Source organism: Platichthys flesus, chromosome 21 (genome assembly GCF_949316205.1).
Source record: "Platichthys flesus chromosome 21, fPlaFle2.1, whole genome shotgun sequence".
In the NCBI taxonomy this organism is placed as follows: domain Eukaryota; kingdom Metazoa; phylum Chordata; class Actinopteri; order Pleuronectiformes; family Pleuronectidae; genus Platichthys; species Platichthys flesus.
Window position 1 is genome coordinate 7,481,478 of NC_084965.1, and position 19,736 is coordinate 7,501,213.

At 41.6% G+C, this 19,736-nt stretch overlaps 1 protein-coding gene across 1 annotated transcript in view; it reads left to right on the forward strand.

The window, feature by feature from the left end:
• The window catches only part of LOC133932657 (retinal-specific phospholipid-transporting ATPase ABCA4-like), a 31,471-nt gene that overhangs the window by 6,202 nt on the left and 5,533 nt on the right, over positions 1 to 19,736 (forward strand). The window contains exons 8-37 of the mRNA XM_062379433.1: positions 1,651 to 1,740; positions 3,332 to 3,566; positions 3,734 to 3,873; positions 6,756 to 6,872; positions 7,541 to 7,738; positions 9,890 to 10,095; positions 10,181 to 10,357; positions 10,516 to 10,738; positions 12,209 to 12,430; positions 12,550 to 12,754; positions 12,908 to 12,985; positions 13,099 to 13,296; positions 13,899 to 14,076; positions 14,193 to 14,324; positions 14,460 to 14,599; positions 14,710 to 14,847; positions 15,105 to 15,283; positions 15,735 to 15,837; positions 16,304 to 16,509; positions 16,751 to 16,805; positions 16,930 to 17,010; positions 17,420 to 17,595; positions 17,778 to 17,902; positions 18,047 to 18,145; positions 18,241 to 18,430; positions 18,574 to 18,668; positions 18,894 to 18,926; positions 19,109 to 19,214; positions 19,330 to 19,404; positions 19,529 to 19,698. Of these exons, the coding sequence (XP_062235417.1) occupies positions 1,651 to 1,740; positions 3,332 to 3,566; positions 3,734 to 3,873; positions 6,756 to 6,872; positions 7,541 to 7,738; positions 9,890 to 10,095; positions 10,181 to 10,357; positions 10,516 to 10,738; positions 12,209 to 12,430; positions 12,550 to 12,754; positions 12,908 to 12,985; positions 13,099 to 13,296; positions 13,899 to 14,076; positions 14,193 to 14,324; positions 14,460 to 14,599; positions 14,710 to 14,847; positions 15,105 to 15,283; positions 15,735 to 15,837; positions 16,304 to 16,509; positions 16,751 to 16,805; positions 16,930 to 17,010; positions 17,420 to 17,595; positions 17,778 to 17,902; positions 18,047 to 18,145; positions 18,241 to 18,430; positions 18,574 to 18,668; positions 18,894 to 18,926; positions 19,109 to 19,214; positions 19,330 to 19,404; positions 19,529 to 19,698 (4,370 nt within the window). The remainder of the gene's footprint in view (positions 1 to 1,650; positions 1,741 to 3,331; positions 3,567 to 3,733; positions 3,874 to 6,755; positions 6,873 to 7,540; positions 7,739 to 9,889; positions 10,096 to 10,180; positions 10,358 to 10,515; positions 10,739 to 12,208; positions 12,431 to 12,549; positions 12,755 to 12,907; positions 12,986 to 13,098; positions 13,297 to 13,898; positions 14,077 to 14,192; positions 14,325 to 14,459; positions 14,600 to 14,709; positions 14,848 to 15,104; positions 15,284 to 15,734; positions 15,838 to 16,303; positions 16,510 to 16,750; positions 16,806 to 16,929; positions 17,011 to 17,419; positions 17,596 to 17,777; positions 17,903 to 18,046; positions 18,146 to 18,240; positions 18,431 to 18,573; positions 18,669 to 18,893; positions 18,927 to 19,108; positions 19,215 to 19,329; positions 19,405 to 19,528; positions 19,699 to 19,736) is intronic.

The window sequence follows — 19,736 nt, forward strand, 5'->3', positions numbered from 1 at the left end:
AAGTTCATTAATGATGTAACTGCTCCATAGGGAAACAAAATTAAGATTTGCCCTTTAATGTCTTTACACACAATATCATGCTTGGCCTCAGATCACAGCAAGATTACAGATTAGCATGAAAGAGAAGTTATAGGCGCAATTATTAAAATGGGATGAGATAATTAAGTTATAAAAATCACATTGTGGAGTATAGACAATATAAGTCAATTGTAATAGCAATATGCATCCATTATCTGTAACTACAAATAAGAAAATACATATACGATTTAAACTTTTATGCAGTTTCAGAGTAATTTTTTCAATTTTTCTTTTTACATATTGAAGTTGTGGAAATGCTCTTCTTTATAATATAAAAACAGGGCCTCATTTACAGTTTATACAACTATATTAAGACAGCGCTCCGAGGCTGTCTACGTGCTTCTTCAAATAGTAGCGAGAACTTGAGGCAGCCCTTCAGCATTAGCCGGGCAGACAGTCTTGGCCTCTTTATGTAATTCGATTAGCAAGGAGACACCTCTCACCAGTAATCACTGGGCACCGAGAGTAAACACGGGCCACAGCGAGACAGCCGGCAACAATGGCTGCCCTTTGCCTCATCTCTGTCCAGGCACAATCCCAGGCAAAGTGTATTTACTTTTTGTTTTCTTCTCTGTCTATCTGTGAAGTAACAAGAAAACCACACACACACATTGTTCCTCTGTAGATCTCTCGCACACACATACGGATAAGGAGACATGTCAAACAGGAAGGATGTCTTCTCTGGCAGCTCTGTGTCTTGGCCGTGTGCTGCTTCCTGATTATTGTGCCTATTGTGTTGTTTGCAGGCTGGAAGATCCCTTAGCAGATCCTCAAGAGAAAGCAGTGCTCAGCAGATATCATGGAAACATATTGAATATACCAAAACATGCCTAATAGGGCACTTCATACTATATCATTAAATTCTCCATATTTTTTACCATGGCAGAAGAGGTTATGTTTCTATCACCATTTGTCTGTCAGTCAGTATTCTTTATGCCGATCTGGATCAGGAGGCCAATCCAGGATTTTGAGATGGCGTTATTAAGCATACTAACAATAATTCAATCAGGCATTACATTATAGGGACCGATGTTTTAAGTGTGTGCCATATGGTGTAGTTGCAAACAAAAAATCTGGATCTAGTGAATTTTGTTTCACGAGGGGACTGTGAGATGTATGAACTCTACTGAGTGCCATTTTAGTGTTTATTATAAAATTGCTTTGACAATGATAACAATTTAATGTTTCAATAGCAACAAACAAAGAAAACAAGACCATGACTTAGATTGTTATACTGCAGGGGACAGACAGGAATTTACCAGAGCAAAGTTGCCTTCAGAACAAACTGTAGATGATTCTTTATTCCCAAAACAACAGCAAACCTAAATTTGAGAATACTACTCATAAAAATACCTTCAGCTTTATCATGTTACCTCTTCACGTTGCATATTGGGTGTTATGAAGGGCCTGTATCAGCTCCTTGTCTCTGTTCAAAACAAAGTGACCCCAGTGAGTTGAGGCATTAATAACAGCTTTGTGTCAGGAAGAAAGTTTAGAAATGGTCACTATCTAAAGGAAAATGTGAATATGAGTGGTAGTATTCACATTAAACTTATAAATGTCTCTCTTTAGCTTCCTCTTGTTCTGGACAACCACTCTGAAGGCATTGACATTCACTTCTGGGTGGGGGTCATCTCTGCTGTTTCTGACAAACTACACGAGGTAAGACGCGAACCGTACCGGCCCCAGTGCTGCTCCATTGAAAAGTTCACTACCCGACTAATTTTAGCTATCAGGAAACAGTTGCTTCCTGTCGCTCGAGAGTTTTTAGGCAAACACAGACAGCGGGGGGATATCATTCACTAAGTATGAGGAAGGCTAAATCCAGCACAGGCCAATTTAGCCTAAAAAACAGATACATCATTATTGTGGGACCATCCCAATGGAAATAAACAGTAGGCCGCACGTACAGGTGAAAACTCAAGACATTGAGGTTAATGAAAAGAACACAAGCGGTGACTGAATGATCTGTTTATCTGTCTATATGTCTCTCACTGACATTAAGGCTTTGCCCATTATTTATTTTGGATAACAAACATCAGTGCGACCATGTGTTCACTTGTGTGAAGGGATTTTTACAGTGTAGGTTTGTATTTGTGCAGTTACCTGTGTAATTTGTGGCTTACCTTCAATTTTAACACCGGGTGGATGAGTAGTAATTCTGCTTTGTTTGTTGTGGATGTTTCCATGGGACATTTAATGTCGCTGGCAGTCTGACATCCTGTTGGCGAGACACTTGTCTCTGTCATCGGGACAGATGACGTGAGCCACCCGGTCATACCTCACGTTATACAGTATAAAATCAGATGTGACTTTTGGAAGATGACAAGAAAAAATCTATGACTGGTTGCTAGCAGAGCATTGTTGTCTTGGAAAAAAGCTTGGTACTTTTTCAGATATAGTTGTATGTGGTTTGTTTGGCTTAAGGAATTTCTCAACTCTTAAAATGGGATCCTTAAGTTTACCTGGACAATATAGATTGTGAGAACTCTGGTAGCTGTACTAAATATGGCTGTTCTACATGTTATTTCATTTTGAGTTGTAAATGATTGATAAAGTTAAAACTCTTTAAATTCAGTTTTTCTTAAATTTCGTGACTTTCAATGGATCCTTTATGCAAATAAAGGCACAACAAACTTACTAACCAGTCAGGGCAACAGTGAACCAGTAAGTTATGTCTTATGCAACGTAAAATGTGTATGTTGTCTGGTGGCAAAATATAAGTGGTTTCTGGTTAAACAAATGGATCTTACCCCATAACAAAAAGGAATCCTAGAATCACATTGTCAGACTCATATCATAACCTGAACCTGGCAAATACAAACACTTAAGTGGCTGTACTTTGATATGGACCATTGCCCCATTTTACACATGCAGCAGATGTCTCATGGTTGTTTGGGTATATTGTTGCTGCTCTGTAATGGACGGATTGGAAAATATTATTTACACCATTTCTCACATCATATCTCTACCCCAAAACAGGTGAAAATAAGACACAGGTTTATAAATATTACAGTTTTCTTAAACATGTAAATCCACATTTTCCTTGTATCACCTTATTTTTCTCATTTGTAAATATTAAATGTCCGATATGTCGAAAGGTTTTTCTCATTGTGTACTGACAGAGGCTAGCAGGGCAGCAGGTTCTGGAAGTGTAAATCCACACAAGGACATGTCTCTTACCAAACAGAACTGTGGCCTGTCATCTAAAAGTTCCCCGCTATGTTCACCAGCGCTGTTTTCCTCTCCACAGTTGTTTCAGAGGAGCAGCACCAGGGAGCTTTTCCAGGTCATGTCTCCCCTCTTCCAGAACAATCTGTCCTTCAGGGAGGTGATGGCCGCTGCCTCCCGCCTGGTATGTGGCTACACGGAGGGGGCTTTCTCCAGAGTGACCTCCTTTAACTGGTATGAGGACAATAACTACAAGGCCTTCCTGGGTATCAGCAGCAGTATGGCACAGGGTCACTACACATATGACAACAGCACCAGTGAGTACAGACCATTGAGAGGACATAGGACATTTTCAGGTTTATAATTCCTGGATTTGTTTCATCTCCAACACATTTCATCCAGTCTTATCTGGCATTTAGCCTTTTCGGATAGTAGTGTTTGTTGTATTTGTATATGTTTTTTAATGTTCAATCTCTCCCTCAAGCTCCTTTCTGCAATGATCTGATGAAAGAGCTAGAGTCCAATCCTGCCACCAGGATTGTGTGGAACTCTGTGAAGCCCATGCTGATGGGACAGATACTGTATGCCCCTGACTCGCCCGCTGTCAGACAGATCATACGAAATGTAAGCAGCACACATTGATGAAAGCATTTACCTGCAACCTATGAAGTATAGTAGCATGGTTTAATGAATATTTGATATAGTGGAAATCAAAATAACATAATCCTGCTAATACCACGTTCTGCAGAGCAACACAGGTTGAACCACTTGGCCAGGACTCTGCCTATTGTTGATTGAACTATAACAAAGAGGGGTTTTATCCAGCAAGTGGAAGAACTTGCTAAATCCTGTACGAATCTCTGGGGGAATGTTTTGAGACAGGTGTTGTGCATTACTGTTTTTTTGTTTTGCTTTTGCAGCTTAAGTGAATATAAGCGGGTTATAAGAATGTGGATTATCAGGTCAAAATCACCATCTAAAAATGGAGGGATAACGAAATCCGTTTAAGAAAATAAAAAAATAATATTATAGAGATCACCACTTCCCTGCAACTCCATGACATCCCTATCGTTAGAACATGCAAGCCATACTGCAGGGAACAAAGCATTTCCCCTCAAAAGAGGATCAGCTTTCCTCATGTCATGTCCAGCCCTTTGTATCTAGATGTAGATACGAGTCGGTCAAAGCCTTCAGGGGGGCAGCAGTCATGGATGGCTTGGTTGCAATGGAAGAGCACAAGCCGATCAACTGTGGTGACTACCACACAGTCCAGTGGCGCCATGGCTTTTTCAGTGTTATGTAAGCAGCAAGGGTCTGTCCTTATAGACGTGTGATCACGCACACAAAGGAACACACATACTTGTACTTCCTCCTTCCTGACCTTTAATGCCCTCTTTGTTTTCCTCTTCCCGTAGATTGGGATCTTAATTGCACCAAGAAAGTAATGAACTAGGGGGTTAATCCATTACTTTGCATTACAAGAACAAAAATATAACCTAAACAGGTCATTTGTCGTCTTCCTCTTGACACTTTCATGCATAGTGTATTTCATGAGAACCTCAAAGAGGCTTTAAAAATATGTTGTTATGCCTTATGTGGCCACTCTTGTGTAAAGTAAAGTAGTATCTTATCTGCATCCTTCCGCTTTACAGCTATTTGCTGTATTTCCTTACTCTTCACAAACACTGGTAGGACAAGGAATTTACAACAGGACATTTAGTTCTGCAATGAATCATCAAGCTTGATATTTGAGTTTTAAATTTTAAGATTTTCAATAAGGGATAACCAGAGTACATTTTGAGGTAATTTTACTGTAAGATACAGTAGACTTTATTGCTTCAACTGAACATTCTTATTTGTGCTGTTGTCCAGCACTTAATCGAATATGGAAATATGAAAGTCCTCTGTGATAACTAAGGAGTTACCTGGTAATCAAGACCTAGTCACTTTTCATGACCAGGATGTCACACAGATTATTTGCTCGACATCAGGATGTCACACAGATTATTTGCTCGACAAGAGAGGTTATGCGTCTGTGTTTGTCTGTGTCTGTCCATCTGTTATCTGGTGATATTATATGAGTTTTCATTAGGGGACTGTTGGGCCTTGGCATGAGGAATGCGCTCTACTGAGTGCCATTCTGGTTTTAATGGAGTTGCATTGTGTTCATGTCGAGTATCCTGGGCTTCACTGTGCTGTTACAATACTCACATGGTTTGACACATTAGTATAACACAACAAGTGCAGCATCATTGCATCATTGCATGTTGGTGGCATGCATGCAGAGTGGGGCACTAGTGAATGCCTTGGGTAAATTACAGGACGGCCCTTTAAGATTTGAATCATTTGTTGTGTTTGTTTAGACTATACCATGTCTGTAAAATGCAGTATTTTGAATGCATGTCTATGTTTGCTGGGCAAGTTGTGTGTGTGCTTTGGATGGGTATCTGTGCGTGGGATCTCAGTGTTAAATTTTTGTTTTTGGACTGTTTCCCTTTGGATCAAAGCCCTCCCTATTTGCATTAGCCTACAGTGAATGGCTGGACCAGACATGCTTTACAGGGGATAGACAACCACTGCTAATGTCACTGCAAATGTGCAAGTAGAGTGTGGCCCATGTTGTTGAAGTGACTCACTTTGTTTCAATGCAGTTTTTTACTTAAGTGTATGTGAGCATATGCAAAGAACATCCCACATCTTAGCCGAAGCCGCGAGATCTTCAGACAGCCCCCCCTCCACCCTGCCCAGCCCTCCTCCTTCTTCTTTTTTCCCCTGCTATTTTAAACTGCCCCGGGGGAATGAGGAAGTGCTCACTTGTGGGAACCTTACTGAGATTCACTGGACAGGCTGAATGCGTTCGGCCAGTTGTCACCAACGGCCTCCATTATCACTCCGGCTCCATTGTCCCCATTGTCACCCAAAATCAGACACACACAAGAGGCGTTTAATTGGGTGTACTCTTGAGCGCTTTCATCCCCCACTGCACATGACTGAATACTGAACCAGCCAGTGATTGGTATTTGCCACACAAAGCACTGTACCCGCATACATCCAGGGTTTTAACGATAAGCGTGCAGTAAATATTTGACGATTTGGCACAGGTTGCATTTGTTGCACTGTTGCTGGTTATCTGAACAGGCCCGCGGGAATTCTTTGTGTGAGAATGTGTGTGTTGTCTTTTCAAAAGCCTGTTTTCACAGAGACTTTAATGTGGGAATGGTATGTAGCGGGAGATTAGAGGAACAGTGACAGTGTGTGTGTGTGTTTGAGTTTGAGAGTGTTGTGTACACATATGCACGTGTATACATGTGTGAGTTTGATGTTCATTTTATCTATGTGTATTTGCAACTGTTGTGCACCCAAGCAAGGACACTTGTGAGAACAGTTGTGGGTTAAAGTTTGTTTTTGATAATACTTTCCTGTTCTTTCCTTTCACACACAAACACACACACACGCACACGCACACACTCACACGCACACATGCACACATGGAATCTCTCCTGCAGGCTAACACTACATTTGAGGAGCTGGAGAGGCTCAGGACAATGGGGAAGGCGTGGGAGGAAGTCGCTCCTCAGATTTGGGCTTTTTTCCAAGATGGAATCCAAGTCAAGATGATTCGGGTATGACAATCTTCGTAGTGTGTCATCGTAGAATTAAACAGTACTCCGGAGGGGAAAGGGTTGGTTTATCTATCCAGTTGCCTGAATTGTAGAAACTTTCTGTTCAATATTGGAATAGTTTGTGAAAATAAACACAAGATATCATGCCAAATCACAGCATTTAAATCACTTTAACTTAAATTTAGGTATAAAATGACCCCTACATACCAGCCTTTCTATGCCAAATTCAGCAGATATGATCAGGCTTTGTACTCCATGTTGCCATTCAACAACTCTCCTGATATTTTTCTCATCGATCATTTTGGTCAATTTTTCCTTATCTTTGCAAAATATGCCATCTTTTAATTTTTTTATTCATCACCCTGTTTGTAACAATCTCCTTTACCTTTAATTAAACTTCGCTATCAGCCCTTTCAATTTTTTTATCTGATAGAATAAATAAATATAGGACAAATCAATACTTGGAGGACCACTCATCCCTAAACAAACCTATTAGTATTATCATCATTTTGATTACTTTTTTAATTTAATTAATCACTATTGCTTTCTGTCATGTTTTTTACTACTTAGATTACTTTGTATGAAAAGTTACTGTGATCTTCCATGTGTCTCATCAACATGGAACTTTTCCTTGATAAAGGTGATTCTCCTGCTTCTTTTTGTTTCAGGACTCCATCTGTAATCCATCAGTAATGGATTTCATTGACAGAAATCTTGAGGAGGCGCCCTTCTCCTCCAAGCACATACTCAACTTCCTGTACAACGGCCCACCAGAGGACCGCCCAGAGGACCTGCCTGATTTTGACTGGAGACACATCTTCAATCTCACTGACCGTGTCATTCGGATGCTCAACCAATATGGGGATGTGAGTGGACATTACTAGAAACACAGAGACTTTGTGTGTGCAGGACATGCCATTTTGTGCAAAATGTTTTTGCTTCGTAAATACAGGCTGGAATTTGGGAAATACAGTCATCGTGTACATTATTAGTAATATCTATTAACCTGATTATTCAGGCGATATGGGAATCAGCCATGTTTGGCAGCAGTTTAGTAAATAAAATAATGCAAATACAGATCAGTAGCTTTTGTAAAAGCTCAACATCAGAATGATAAAAAATAGGTGGCTTTGACTGTGACAGGATTACTAGTGTCAGATGAGCTGGTTTGAGTATTTCAGTCACTGCAGATCTCCTAGGATCTCTCAATTTCTTAATGTTGATTGGAGCCAAAAACCAAAAATTACACCTAGTGTGAAGCAGGTCGGTGAGGACACAAATATTCAGTAGCTCAGATAACCACTCTACAGCTTTGGCAATGTGAAAAGCATCTGAATGGATGGTCTGTAGCGATAGAAGAACATGCCAGGACAGTTAGAGACTAGAAACACGCTGCCTGGTCGGTATGGATTCCCGTCGGGGCTGTTGATGGTTGGTTTAGACTTTAGTGTCAGCAGCAAGAATTCATGGACCCAACCTGCCTTGTGATGGTAGTGTAATGGCTGAGTGTATGTACCAGCGTACCAAATTTTGTTGAATTGTCAAAGAGGGCTCTAAATATCCAGGTGTATATAAGGTGTCAGGATAAGGTTGGACAGAAAGAATGTGGACTGTTTTTGCCCATTTCACTCGACATTAAATGTCAAGCTCTAGGGCAGGTCTATTCACGAAATAATCCAGTTAGGCACAGGTATTGTCACTTGTTGATTTCGATACCAAGTATGCAATAGCACTCTTGATGTCAGCTCTGCGCTCTGCAATTTGTCTCCCTGTCCAGAGACATGGAAATCCACCCTGGTGGGCGAGAGCCACAGAAACCCTAGCTGTCGAGTCGCTTTTGTTTACTGCTGATGGAGTGGAGGGTTTAAAAAAAAAAAACGGAAAAACAAATCACATACCTTCTCCCGTGAAGTCCCTTCACATTTAGAGTGGGCCAGTTAATTTGAAACAACAAGTTAAAATCACCCGTTTCACTGCGGGGGCTAATCTGAATGAGAGGCCTATCGCTCTGGGGGGTGACACTGGGGGCACCTGGGGGCATGGCTGGGTGGATGGCTGGTGCTCTTTGTTTTTGTCCACGTTGAAGCTTACAGCACTTGAGTGTGACAGGGAGAGTGGGAACGATTGAGGCCGATTAGATACAGCTGCCACTCGATCCACCATCCTTTATAGAGCAACAACAATGACCGTGGGCTTGACGGCTGGTTGGCTGCATGTTGGTGGCATGCATGCGGAGTGGGGCAGAAGTGAATGCCTTTGGTAAATTACAGTACGGCCCTTTAAGATTTGAATCATTTGTTGTGTTGTTTAGACTATACCATGTCTGTAAAATGCAGTATTTTGAATGCATGTCTCTGTTTGCACGGCAAGTTGTGTGTGTGCTTTAGGTTTGGGTGGGTATCTGTGCGTGGGATCTCAGTGTTAAATTGTTGTTTTTGGACTGTTTCCCTTTGGATCAAAGCCCTCCCTATTTGCATTAGCCTACAGTGAATGGCTGGACCAGACATGCTTTACAGGGGATAGACAACCACTGCTAAAATGTCACTGCAAATGTGCAAGTAGAGTGTGGCCCATAGGGATTTTACACCCTTTTTATACTGACCTAAGAATAAAATAAGATTTTAGTTAATACGATATTAGCCAGGCCAGCGGCATAGCTGCTACGTTCCTGGTTCCCAGGGGATGAATCCCAATGTAAATTCTACATCTATTAAAGCATGTTAGTGTTATCACTCTTTGCATTTGAGTTCTGTTCTGCAGCCTCACATTCCCACTAGCATGGCTGGGGACTCATTCTTGCTGCATTTAGTGCCATTATACTTGACTCACCAATTATAGAAATTTGTTTAGAAAACAAAATTCTTTGCTTTACCGGATTAAATGTTTTTTAACCCCACCACTTACGACATGCAAAATGCTGTTTTGCTGAGCCTCCCCTGACTCTCTGGATTGACCCTGGTCTGAGATCAGTTAATTTAACACATCAGTCTCTGACTTGTTCCCTCTCCCTCATCCAGTGTGTGATCCTGGATAAGTTTGTGGCTCTGCGTGATGAGGACAGCGTCACCCATCGGGCCTTGGACCTGTTGGAGGACAGAAAATTCTGGGCAGGCCTCGTCTTTGTAAATATGTACCCTTGGACCACCAGTGTCCCGCCTCATGTCAAGTTCAAGATTCGTATGGACATCGATGCAGTGGAGCGCACCAACAAGGTCAAAGACAGGTTAGAATCAAAGTCAAGGGGAAATAATGGGTTTAGCACAATGATGATAGACTTTGACACTAAACGTGAATGTGTATGTGCTCAGGTATTGGGACCCTGGCCCCAGAGCTGATCCTATGGATGACCTCCGCTATGTGTGGGGCGGCTTCGCTTACCTCCAGGACATAATAGAGCATGGAATCATCAAGACTCAGACGGGGAAGGAGTTGCCGCTGGGTGTTTACCTTCAGCAGATGCCATACCCATGTTATGTGGATGATCTGTGAGTGGAATACTTGATCACTGGTCACACAGTTCGAGAACATTTAAAAGCCATAGCAGAATTCATAACAACTGAATTTTACGGTAACGAAGCTGTTGGTTGTCATAACATGCATTCTGGTTGCTGTGTTTTATCTCCTCTCCCCCTCGTCCATCCAGCTTCATGCTGACTCTGAACCGCTGCTTCCCCATCTTCATGGTACTGGCCTGGATCTACTCTGTGTCCATGATAGTCAAGAGTATCGTTCTCGAGAAGGAACTGCGCCTGAAGGAGACCCTGAAAGCCACGGGGGTCACCAACGGTGTCATCTGGTCCACCTGGTTTATTGACAGCTTCATCATGATGGGCACCAGCACTGCTCTCCTTACTGCCATCATCATGGTGAGGAACATTTACAAAAAATGAAATATTACATTAATGAAAATGTACTGATAATGTAGTGTATATGTATATCAGCTCCTATAATGTGTATATATGTTGCTCCCCAATTTCCCAGCACATTTCAAAATAACTTAATTTAAAAATGTTTCAAAGTAATGGAATTTAGTTTTCAAATTATAAACTTAATCCACCTGCAATACTAAGGCCCCTTAATCCTTTATTCTGCGTATCTCTGTTGCTGTGAACAACAGTTTACAGTCGATATTCTGGCTATAAATGTCAAGAAATCAACCAGTTTTCTTGCAAATCTATCTTTTATCTTGAATGACATGATTAATGATGGTGACTCACTGACTTCATTCTTACCCTATGAATCATTAATGGAAGAACTGGGAATACCATGACATCATGGGAAGTCTGTTGGTGACCTTGCAGGACTGAGCTTGTCAATTTGGAATACTTCTACCTTGTTAAATTCACAACTCCTGTCATTATAGTAAAGTGTGTCGCTCTGACCTCTAGTGGTGTATTTGTGTATAGCAATGATATTACCCCATGGATTACAGATGATTGATTACCTTGAAAAGGTTTGTATTTCATTTTTTTATCCTTATTTAAAGTGAATGAATTTACTTTACCCCAAATCTGTCGGAAGCATTTTACGCAGCATGTAAGTGCCTAAAAGGGTACTTTTAGACACAAGACAGAGACTGGTGTGTTAAATTAACTGATTTCAGACCAGGGTCAGAGTCAGAGAATGTGAGGCTGCAGAACGGAGCTCAAATGCAAAGAGTGATAACACTAACATGCATACCTTCTCAGTTTAGCTTGTACCATATTGTACCATACAAGTGGGTAAAACAGACATTTGGACCTGATGGTGGTGCTAGATGTACAATTCACATTGAGTTCATCCCCTGGGAACCAAGAATATCTGTTAAAATGTAAGCGTTGAAATAATTCACCAGATTATAGTGAAACTTCTGAGAGATATACTGCCAGCGTGGCTAAAATCGTATTAACTAAAATCTTATTTTATTCTTAGGTCAGTATAAAAAGGGTGTCAAATCCCTATGGGCCACACTCTACTTGCACATTTGCGGTGAAATTTTAGCAGTGGTTGTCTATCCCCTGTAAAGCATATCTGGTCCAGCTATTCACTGTAGGCTAATCCAAAAAAGGAGGGCTTTGATCCAAGAGGAAACAGTCCAAAAGCAACAATTTAACACATTTAATACATCTGCATATAGTGTAGAGATCAACATGCAATTTCTTAGTTTTAGGACTTAAGGAACTGTTTCACAGTGAAATTTGGTGTTAACAAGCTTAGCTGCTGTATCAACAACTTGACCAAAACCAATCAACTTTGAGTTATTTAGTGATATACAAAATCATTTATGAAGTTCACTTCTGTTTTGTTTTCTCCTGTAATTAAAAACATCACTTTGTCGGTTTCTGTCTGGCCTACAGGGAGGGAGGGTGCTGAATTACACCAATCCCATCCTCCTCTTCCTCTTTCTGCTCACCTTCACTATTGCGACCATCATGCAGTGCTTCCTCCTCAGCGTGTTCTTCAACCACGCCAACCTGGCAGCGGCCTGCTGCGGCATCGTTTACTTTGCCCTTTACCTCCCGCACATCTTCTTCTTCACCTGGCAAGACCGCATCACAAAAGACATGAAGATCCTGGTGGTGGGTGTGAAATAAAAAACAGAGTTAAAGGCATAAAACTAGATATTGAATTGAATAATCTAATGAGTGTAGTCCATTATTACCGTATCTGTCTCAAACCCTCATGCCCTCTTCCTCAGAGTCTGCTGTCCCAAGTGGCGTTTGGCTTTGGGACGGAGTACCTCTCACGCTACGAAGAACAGGGTCTGGGTCTGCAGTGGGACAACATCCAGACCAGTCCCCTGGAGGGGGACGAGTTCTCCTTCCTCACCTCCATCTGCATGATGGGCCTGGACGCTGTCCTGTACGCTGTGCTGGCCTGGTACCTGGACAATGTCTTCCCCGGTCAGTGGATTAGAGACAGATGAAGGGATGGTTGCAACTTTTGCTGATATTTGTAATTATTACAGATTATTTCTAGGATACAAGATGCATGAGTTATTTACATGTGAAAAGATTTAAACTCAGGGATCAAATCTTTTCCTCTTTCCTTCACAGGACAGTATGGAATTGGCCGTCCATATTACTTCCCTTTCCTGCCATGTTACTGGCTCAACACTGTGTCTCCAGCCTCAAGTTAGTGCATCACTCACTGTTTACCCTCAGGTTCATCATGGAATCAATGTGTAATACATTTGTAAAATACCAGACTGCATGTCCATTTAAATTTGTTTCCATTTTTCTCTAAGGCATCAACAAGCGGGAGTTGGATAAAAAAGGCTTTGATAACTTAGTGACCAAGAAGCAAGAAGAGCAGCAGAAAAAGGAGGTAACCCTAATCCAGGAACAGGAGAAACCAAACGAGGAGGCCAACTCATGTGAACACCAGCGGGAGAGGCCTGGGAAGGAGAACCAGTCTGACGGCGAGGAGAACCAGGAAAAAGATGGTAGAATAGCTTTTATGTTAGAAAAATATTTGTAACTTTTGTTTCTGGGAACTTGTTCCTACTTTGTCATTTTCGTTGTGTGGGAACTCAATGCCCTTGTGTGTATTTGCACTTGCTGGCATATGTGAATACACAAAGCACTAGCTTCACAGTTTGCTTAGTTAATAAGTAATGGAAGCTGCTTTATTTGCATTCCAATAACATAACCTCATCATAACCTGTCCTGCCCTTGCAAAAATGTTCAGGACATAAAATGACACCTTTGTTATATTCTGAAAAGAATAGTATGAAGAAATATGAGCTGTTGATAGTATGATTATTTGTTTGAGATTTTTCAAACTTTTTCAACCCTGAGCCTCTGCTGACCCTAACACTTGTGAGATATATGCATATGTAGTTTGTCAATTACTTGTAAAGCACAAATGCAATTGATTAGTTTGAAAGGTGCTATATAAATACATTTTTATTTGTTTGTTAGCTTGAACTGTACAGTATGTCTGTTGTGATCTATTTAAATGTGCTTTTCTCCAGAAGCGGTAGTCACGTCCAGTCCAGATAGAGTAGTAAGATGCTGTGTATGCTTTTTTCTTTGGTGTGTGCAGGGCAGCTGTTCTTTGAGGCAGAGCCCGCCAACCTGGTGAAGGGGGTATGCATCGAGAACCTGGTCAAGGTGTTTGGCAGTAGCTCCATACCGGCAGTGGATGGCCTCAGCATCAGTTTTTACGAGAGCCAGATTACTGCCTTTCTGGGCCACAATGGGGCTGGGAAGACCACCACCATGTATGTCACACAGACACTGTACTAAACACTAAATAATGGCCATGTTTAGAAAATTGTCAATAATGTCTCTCTTCTCTCTCTGCCTGTCTCCCTTTGTGTCTCCTTCTCTTTCCCAGGTCTATTTTGACTGGTATGTTCCCTCCCACCTCTGGGACGGCCACCATCTATGGCAAGGACATCCGCACCGACATGGATATCATTCGCCTATCTCTGGGAATGTGTCCCCAACACAACATCCTTTTTCAACAGTAAGTGACTTGCCTCACATTTCGTCAAAACATGTAAAAAAAAAAGACAAAACAAATTAATAGCCTCTACGCTGCAAATCAAATGTGGTCATAACCTGGTCAATGCTTCCACCTTGTTCTCTTGTTGTCTGCCAGTATGACAGTAGCAGAGCATATCCTGTTCTACTCACTGTTGAAAGGCCGTCCAATAGCGGAGGCAGAGGAGGAAGTGGAGAACATGCTGCAGGATCTGGGTCTCCCTCACAAGAGAGACGAACTGACCCAGAACCTCTCAGGTCTGTCTAGATCAGGTGTACGCATGAATGTATTGTGCAAATTATTTTTACACACCTACATAAACACACACACACACACACCATCAGTACTGTATAATGTTCTGATTCAGGGGGCATGCAGAGGAAGCTGTCAGTCGCCCTGGCGTTTGTCGGCGGGGCTAAAGTGGTGATCCTGGATGAGCCCACTTCAGGGGTGGACCCCTACTCCAGACGCTCCATTTGGGATTTGCTGCTGAAATACCGTGCAGGTGACAAAGATACCTGCTGGCTAGTGGAGGTCCTCATGTTAAAATATCTGTCATCTGCAAATAAAAGCAATAACTAGACACTGCCCTGCATTTATAATAATGGGAAATTTTGGCCCCATATATATTGCTCCCTGTTTTATTTTATGTTTTATAATTTCTTTAGTATTTACATTACAGAATCATCAAACATCTTTCTTTATGTAACGTCGCTCTCTTCCTCACTTCTTCATTGGGCTGCTCTGTCTCCTGATTTACAGGACGCACTGTGATAATGTCCACCCACCACATGGACGAGGCCGACCTGCTGAGTGACAGGGTGGCCATCATCTCACAGGGTCGCCTCTTCTGTTGCGGTTCCCCAATCTTCCTCAAGAACTGCTTTGGCGCCGGGTTCTACCTCACTCTTGTACGGCGAATGAAACGTGACGCTCTGAAGGTGAGCAATGTTTGTGTGCATTTGGGTTAAAATGACAAGAAATTTGTAAATTATATTAAAATCTGTGTAGGAAGGAATTTATGACAAAGTACTTGAAAAGCCAAGCCAGTTTACATTGGGAGAAGTTCGGTACACAATGGTCAGGTCACCAGTCTTTCACTGGGCTAATTTATAGAGACAAACCAAGTGCAAATTCTGGCCATAAACCCTTGTTAAGTATAATAAGTAAATTACCAAAGAAAACAATTAACTCTTATGTATCCCTACTGAAGTGGGTGTATCCTCATGGCAGAGGACATTACATCTAATTATTTAATTAAAGACATTTAACATCAGACTAACACTATTGTTTTAACAATGTAGTTTGTTTGTGAATGAGTCCTTGTGATAAGGGGATATTAAAATGATGAATGAGCTATGATGATACAAAAAGTAACCTGTTCTCCCCCAGGTTAGCTGCGACTGCACAGAGGAGTGCGACTGTAAATGCTCCAAATGCTCTAAGTTCAAAATGAACACAGTGGAGACGCAGTCTGTAGGCAGACAGATGGACGGTAAGATTGACCTCAAATATCAGTGTATCATGCCAAGTTGTTTGTCACCCTTTCTTTCAAAGTCTATTCTTTTGTAAAGGAAGTGAGACAATGAAACAATATCACGTTTTCGTGTTAATGACTAGTGCGTTTGCATTGGATTGCAGTCAGTCAACTTTCTCTACCTGCTGTTCAACTTCACACACCTAGCAACACCCAGTACACACTGTACTCTGTCACATGTGTGCCCTCTATGTTTCTATTGAAAAACAAAACACCTCTATTTGGCTTTTAAGTGCAACAATAAGGCCTTGAAGGCAAGGCAAGATAGACGTTACAAGAAGAACCTTGAGATGTTTCAACACCAACAAATATAATAATAAGATGCAGCAAAGAAAGTAGAGTCAACGTCAAATTTCGCAGATGCCATGTCAAGTAGGAACATATGAAAATGTATGAATAATCAACAAATTCCACTCATCTCCAGGTAACGTGAAAAGCATCACAGCCCTGATCCACCATCACGTGCCGCAGGCTCATCTGATCGAGGCCATCGGCCAGGAGCTGACCTACCTGCTTCCGAACCGCGACTTCCAGCCCCGGGCATACGCCAGCCTCTTCAGAGAGCTGGAGGAAACTCTGGGGGACATCGGCCTCAGCAGCTTTGGCGTGTCGGACACATCGTTGGAGGAGGTGCATGAAGATAAATCAACAATATTAACATTTACAAATAAACATTTTTGGTCATAGCACTAGAAAAAGGGATGCAAAAGTACAAATATATATATTTTTATTATCATTGCTACAGCAATTTAAAAAGAAAACAATAGGAGTGAGGCAATCTGTCATACACCACTGCCTCACTTTCACCTTTACTGCTACTGCGCACTCTTTCATCAAGCTTTATTAAGAAGAGCATCTGTTTTTCTTTTAGATATTCCTAAAGGTCACTGCTGATGGGAAGGCAACCAACAGGAAATGTTTACAAGGTAAAAAGAAAAGACAAATGGCGTCACAACACGTTGATTTGTTTTGTAGTTGCATGTCTACTACCCCTGTGTTCTCCTCCTGTGAATTACATCCTTTGTGTTCCACTCTCTAACTCTCCCCCAGACAAGAGAGCATTGCAGCAGATTTGTCAAACTAGTCTCTATGGATTAAACAGAGTGGCTGTTGATATGGAGCCACGACAAGGTGACAGTGGCGTGCAGCCTAGAGCTTAGAGCTTGGAACAGATGCTGCTGTTGTGAAAATACAATGGTTTTCTGGAACTTATAGGGGTTTAACATGTTCAGAAATATCAAAAACTCTTTTTGTAGATAAATATTTAATTTTTTTTATTCCTGACAGCACATTTTGGCAAAAGTGTATTGCAAAGAGCTTCAGCTTAAATGGATTATCTTAAACAAATGTTCAGATCTGGAGCTGTCACTCGGCACTAGTAGCACACAACAGATTCCTAATTATATGCACATAGGCAGGTAGAGCAATGCTTAAAATGCATACGCCGAACATGCTTGGCTCCCTGGCTGGCCTCTTCACACTTGCTGACTTTGTCAGTGAAAGTCAGGCTGTGCAACCTGACCCTTACTCTGTATTGCAGAGGCGGATGGAGCTTTGCATGCCAATGGCCAGGGCCCGTGTGAAGTCTCAGACGGTAGCGCAGGCAGGGGGTCGGATCAAGTCAGAGGCCTGTGTCTAACCATCAAACAGTTCTTCGCTCTGCTGATAAAGAGACTGCATCACACCACCCGCTCCTTCAAAGACTTCTTTGCCCAGGTATCCTATGTAGAATCTATTACACCTGCATTTGATGTTTTAGGTCGAAGTGTTGATATGTTTTTCCATTTAGTAGTTACGGCCTAAAGATTTGGTTTTGACCGCAAAGTTGTCTGAAGTTGGCTGAAGTAATACTTTTTTCATTAAATCAAATGTTTAACCCTGGTCTCTATTTGTGGTAGATTGTGCTGCCAGCCAGTTTTGTTTTCCTGGCATTGACATTCACTCTGATCGTTCCACCCTTTGGAGAATATCCAAGTCTGACGCTCAGTCCCTGGATGTATGGACGACAGTACACCTTCTTCAGGTGAGCATAAAGGAGTTTCAGTGGGTTTAATTAAATCAGTAATTTACTTTTAATTGAATTTAGCTAAAAAGTCTAAATGTTTTTTCTTTGTAACATTTATCTAATTTTGTTAATCTTGTTTTTTCTTTATCCCATTCAATGCAGTAATGAGCAACCTATGGATGCTCAGATGAGGTACTTCGGTGAGGTGCTGCTGGACAAGCCTGGCTTTGGGACTCGCTGCATGGTGGATGAACCACTGGAGTAAGTAACCTCCACAGCTTCAGATGTATTTTATTTTTTCAACCGTCTCCTGTGTGTTTTGTTTGACGACATGGCTCGCTTTCTCCACCTGGCAGAGATTTCCCATGTAACAACATCACCACAGAGTGGGAGATGACCCTGGTGAACCCTGCCCTGATAGAAATGCTGGATGGTCCAGAATGGAACTCCCTCACCCCGTCACCAGACTGTCAGTGCAGCACATCCAAGAAACTCACCATGCTGCCTGTGTGCCCCGAGGGAGCTGGAGGCCTGCCACCGCCACAGGTAGGCGTTTGGATCACTGTTACTCAAAATGATCACAATATTTTAACGTGTAGATCCCTTCCATTCCCATGTATTCAAATAGATAAAATCAGAGTTCACCCGCTTCCCACAAATATCTGATTAGTGCTCATTTTGTGCACTAGAGGATCCAGTCAACAGGAGACGTTCTCCTGGACCTCACAGGCAGGAACATCTCTGACTACCTGGTGAAGACATACCCCAGCCTCATCAGAACCAGGTATTTGTTCAATGGCACAAGTTGAAAAAACTTAATTTAAATAGATACCTAATAGATCTAAACATAAGCCTTTCTGTTTATGATACAATATTATACAGTATAGAAATTGTTAACAAATTTGATATTTTAGTAAAAGATACACATGTAAATTTATGTTTTTAATTGAAATCTATTTCAACAAGAGAAAGGATTATGATTCCATCTCTGTCCTTGATCTCTTAACAGCTTGAAGAGCAAGTATTGGGTGAATGAACAAAGGTAATTTAAATTTGTACCAAAATGCCAATTGTCTATGTAGGGATATACAGTACCTTACGTACCTGTATGGATGTTTTTATGTAGTGGCGCAGTTCTCCCTCCAGTGGTTGTTATGATGTATTACATATTTAAAAAGGGACAAATGCACCTATCTTGAGGCTGCTTTTCTCTGGGGTGTCCAGGTATGGAGGTATATCAGTCGGAGGGCAGCTTCCTGCTTTAGAGCTGCAGCCAAAGACCCTACAAGATGTGGCCACGCAATTGGGACAACTGCTCAATGTTACTGGGGTATGGCTGTAAAAGTCAACATTATGTGTGGCTTATGTTTATGTGTATTATTTGTTTTTGTGTATGTTCACCACCTTTTTCTGTGGTGTAATTTGTAATGGATTGCTGGTCATAGGGCAAACACTCTAAACAAACACTGAAGGACATCGGGACGTTCCTCAGGTACATGGAGACTCCGAACAATGTCAAGGTGCGTCCACTAAAATCGAATTGAACGACATAATATAATAGAGTGTATACAGGTAGTGTATGGAAATGGAAAAAATATTAAAATCTCCAGTTGTCCAATTCTATCATCTATTGTCTTTCCACAGGTGTGGTATAACAATAAGGGCTGGCACGCCATGGTATCTTTCATGAATGTAGCCAACAACGCCATCCTCCGTGCAAACCTGGCCAAAGGAGCGACCCTGGACGAATATGGAATCACCGCTATCAACCACCCACTGAACCTCACCAAAGAGCAACTCTCTGAGATCACTGTGTGAGTGACCAGCAGCATCATAGTCCTCAACCAATTAC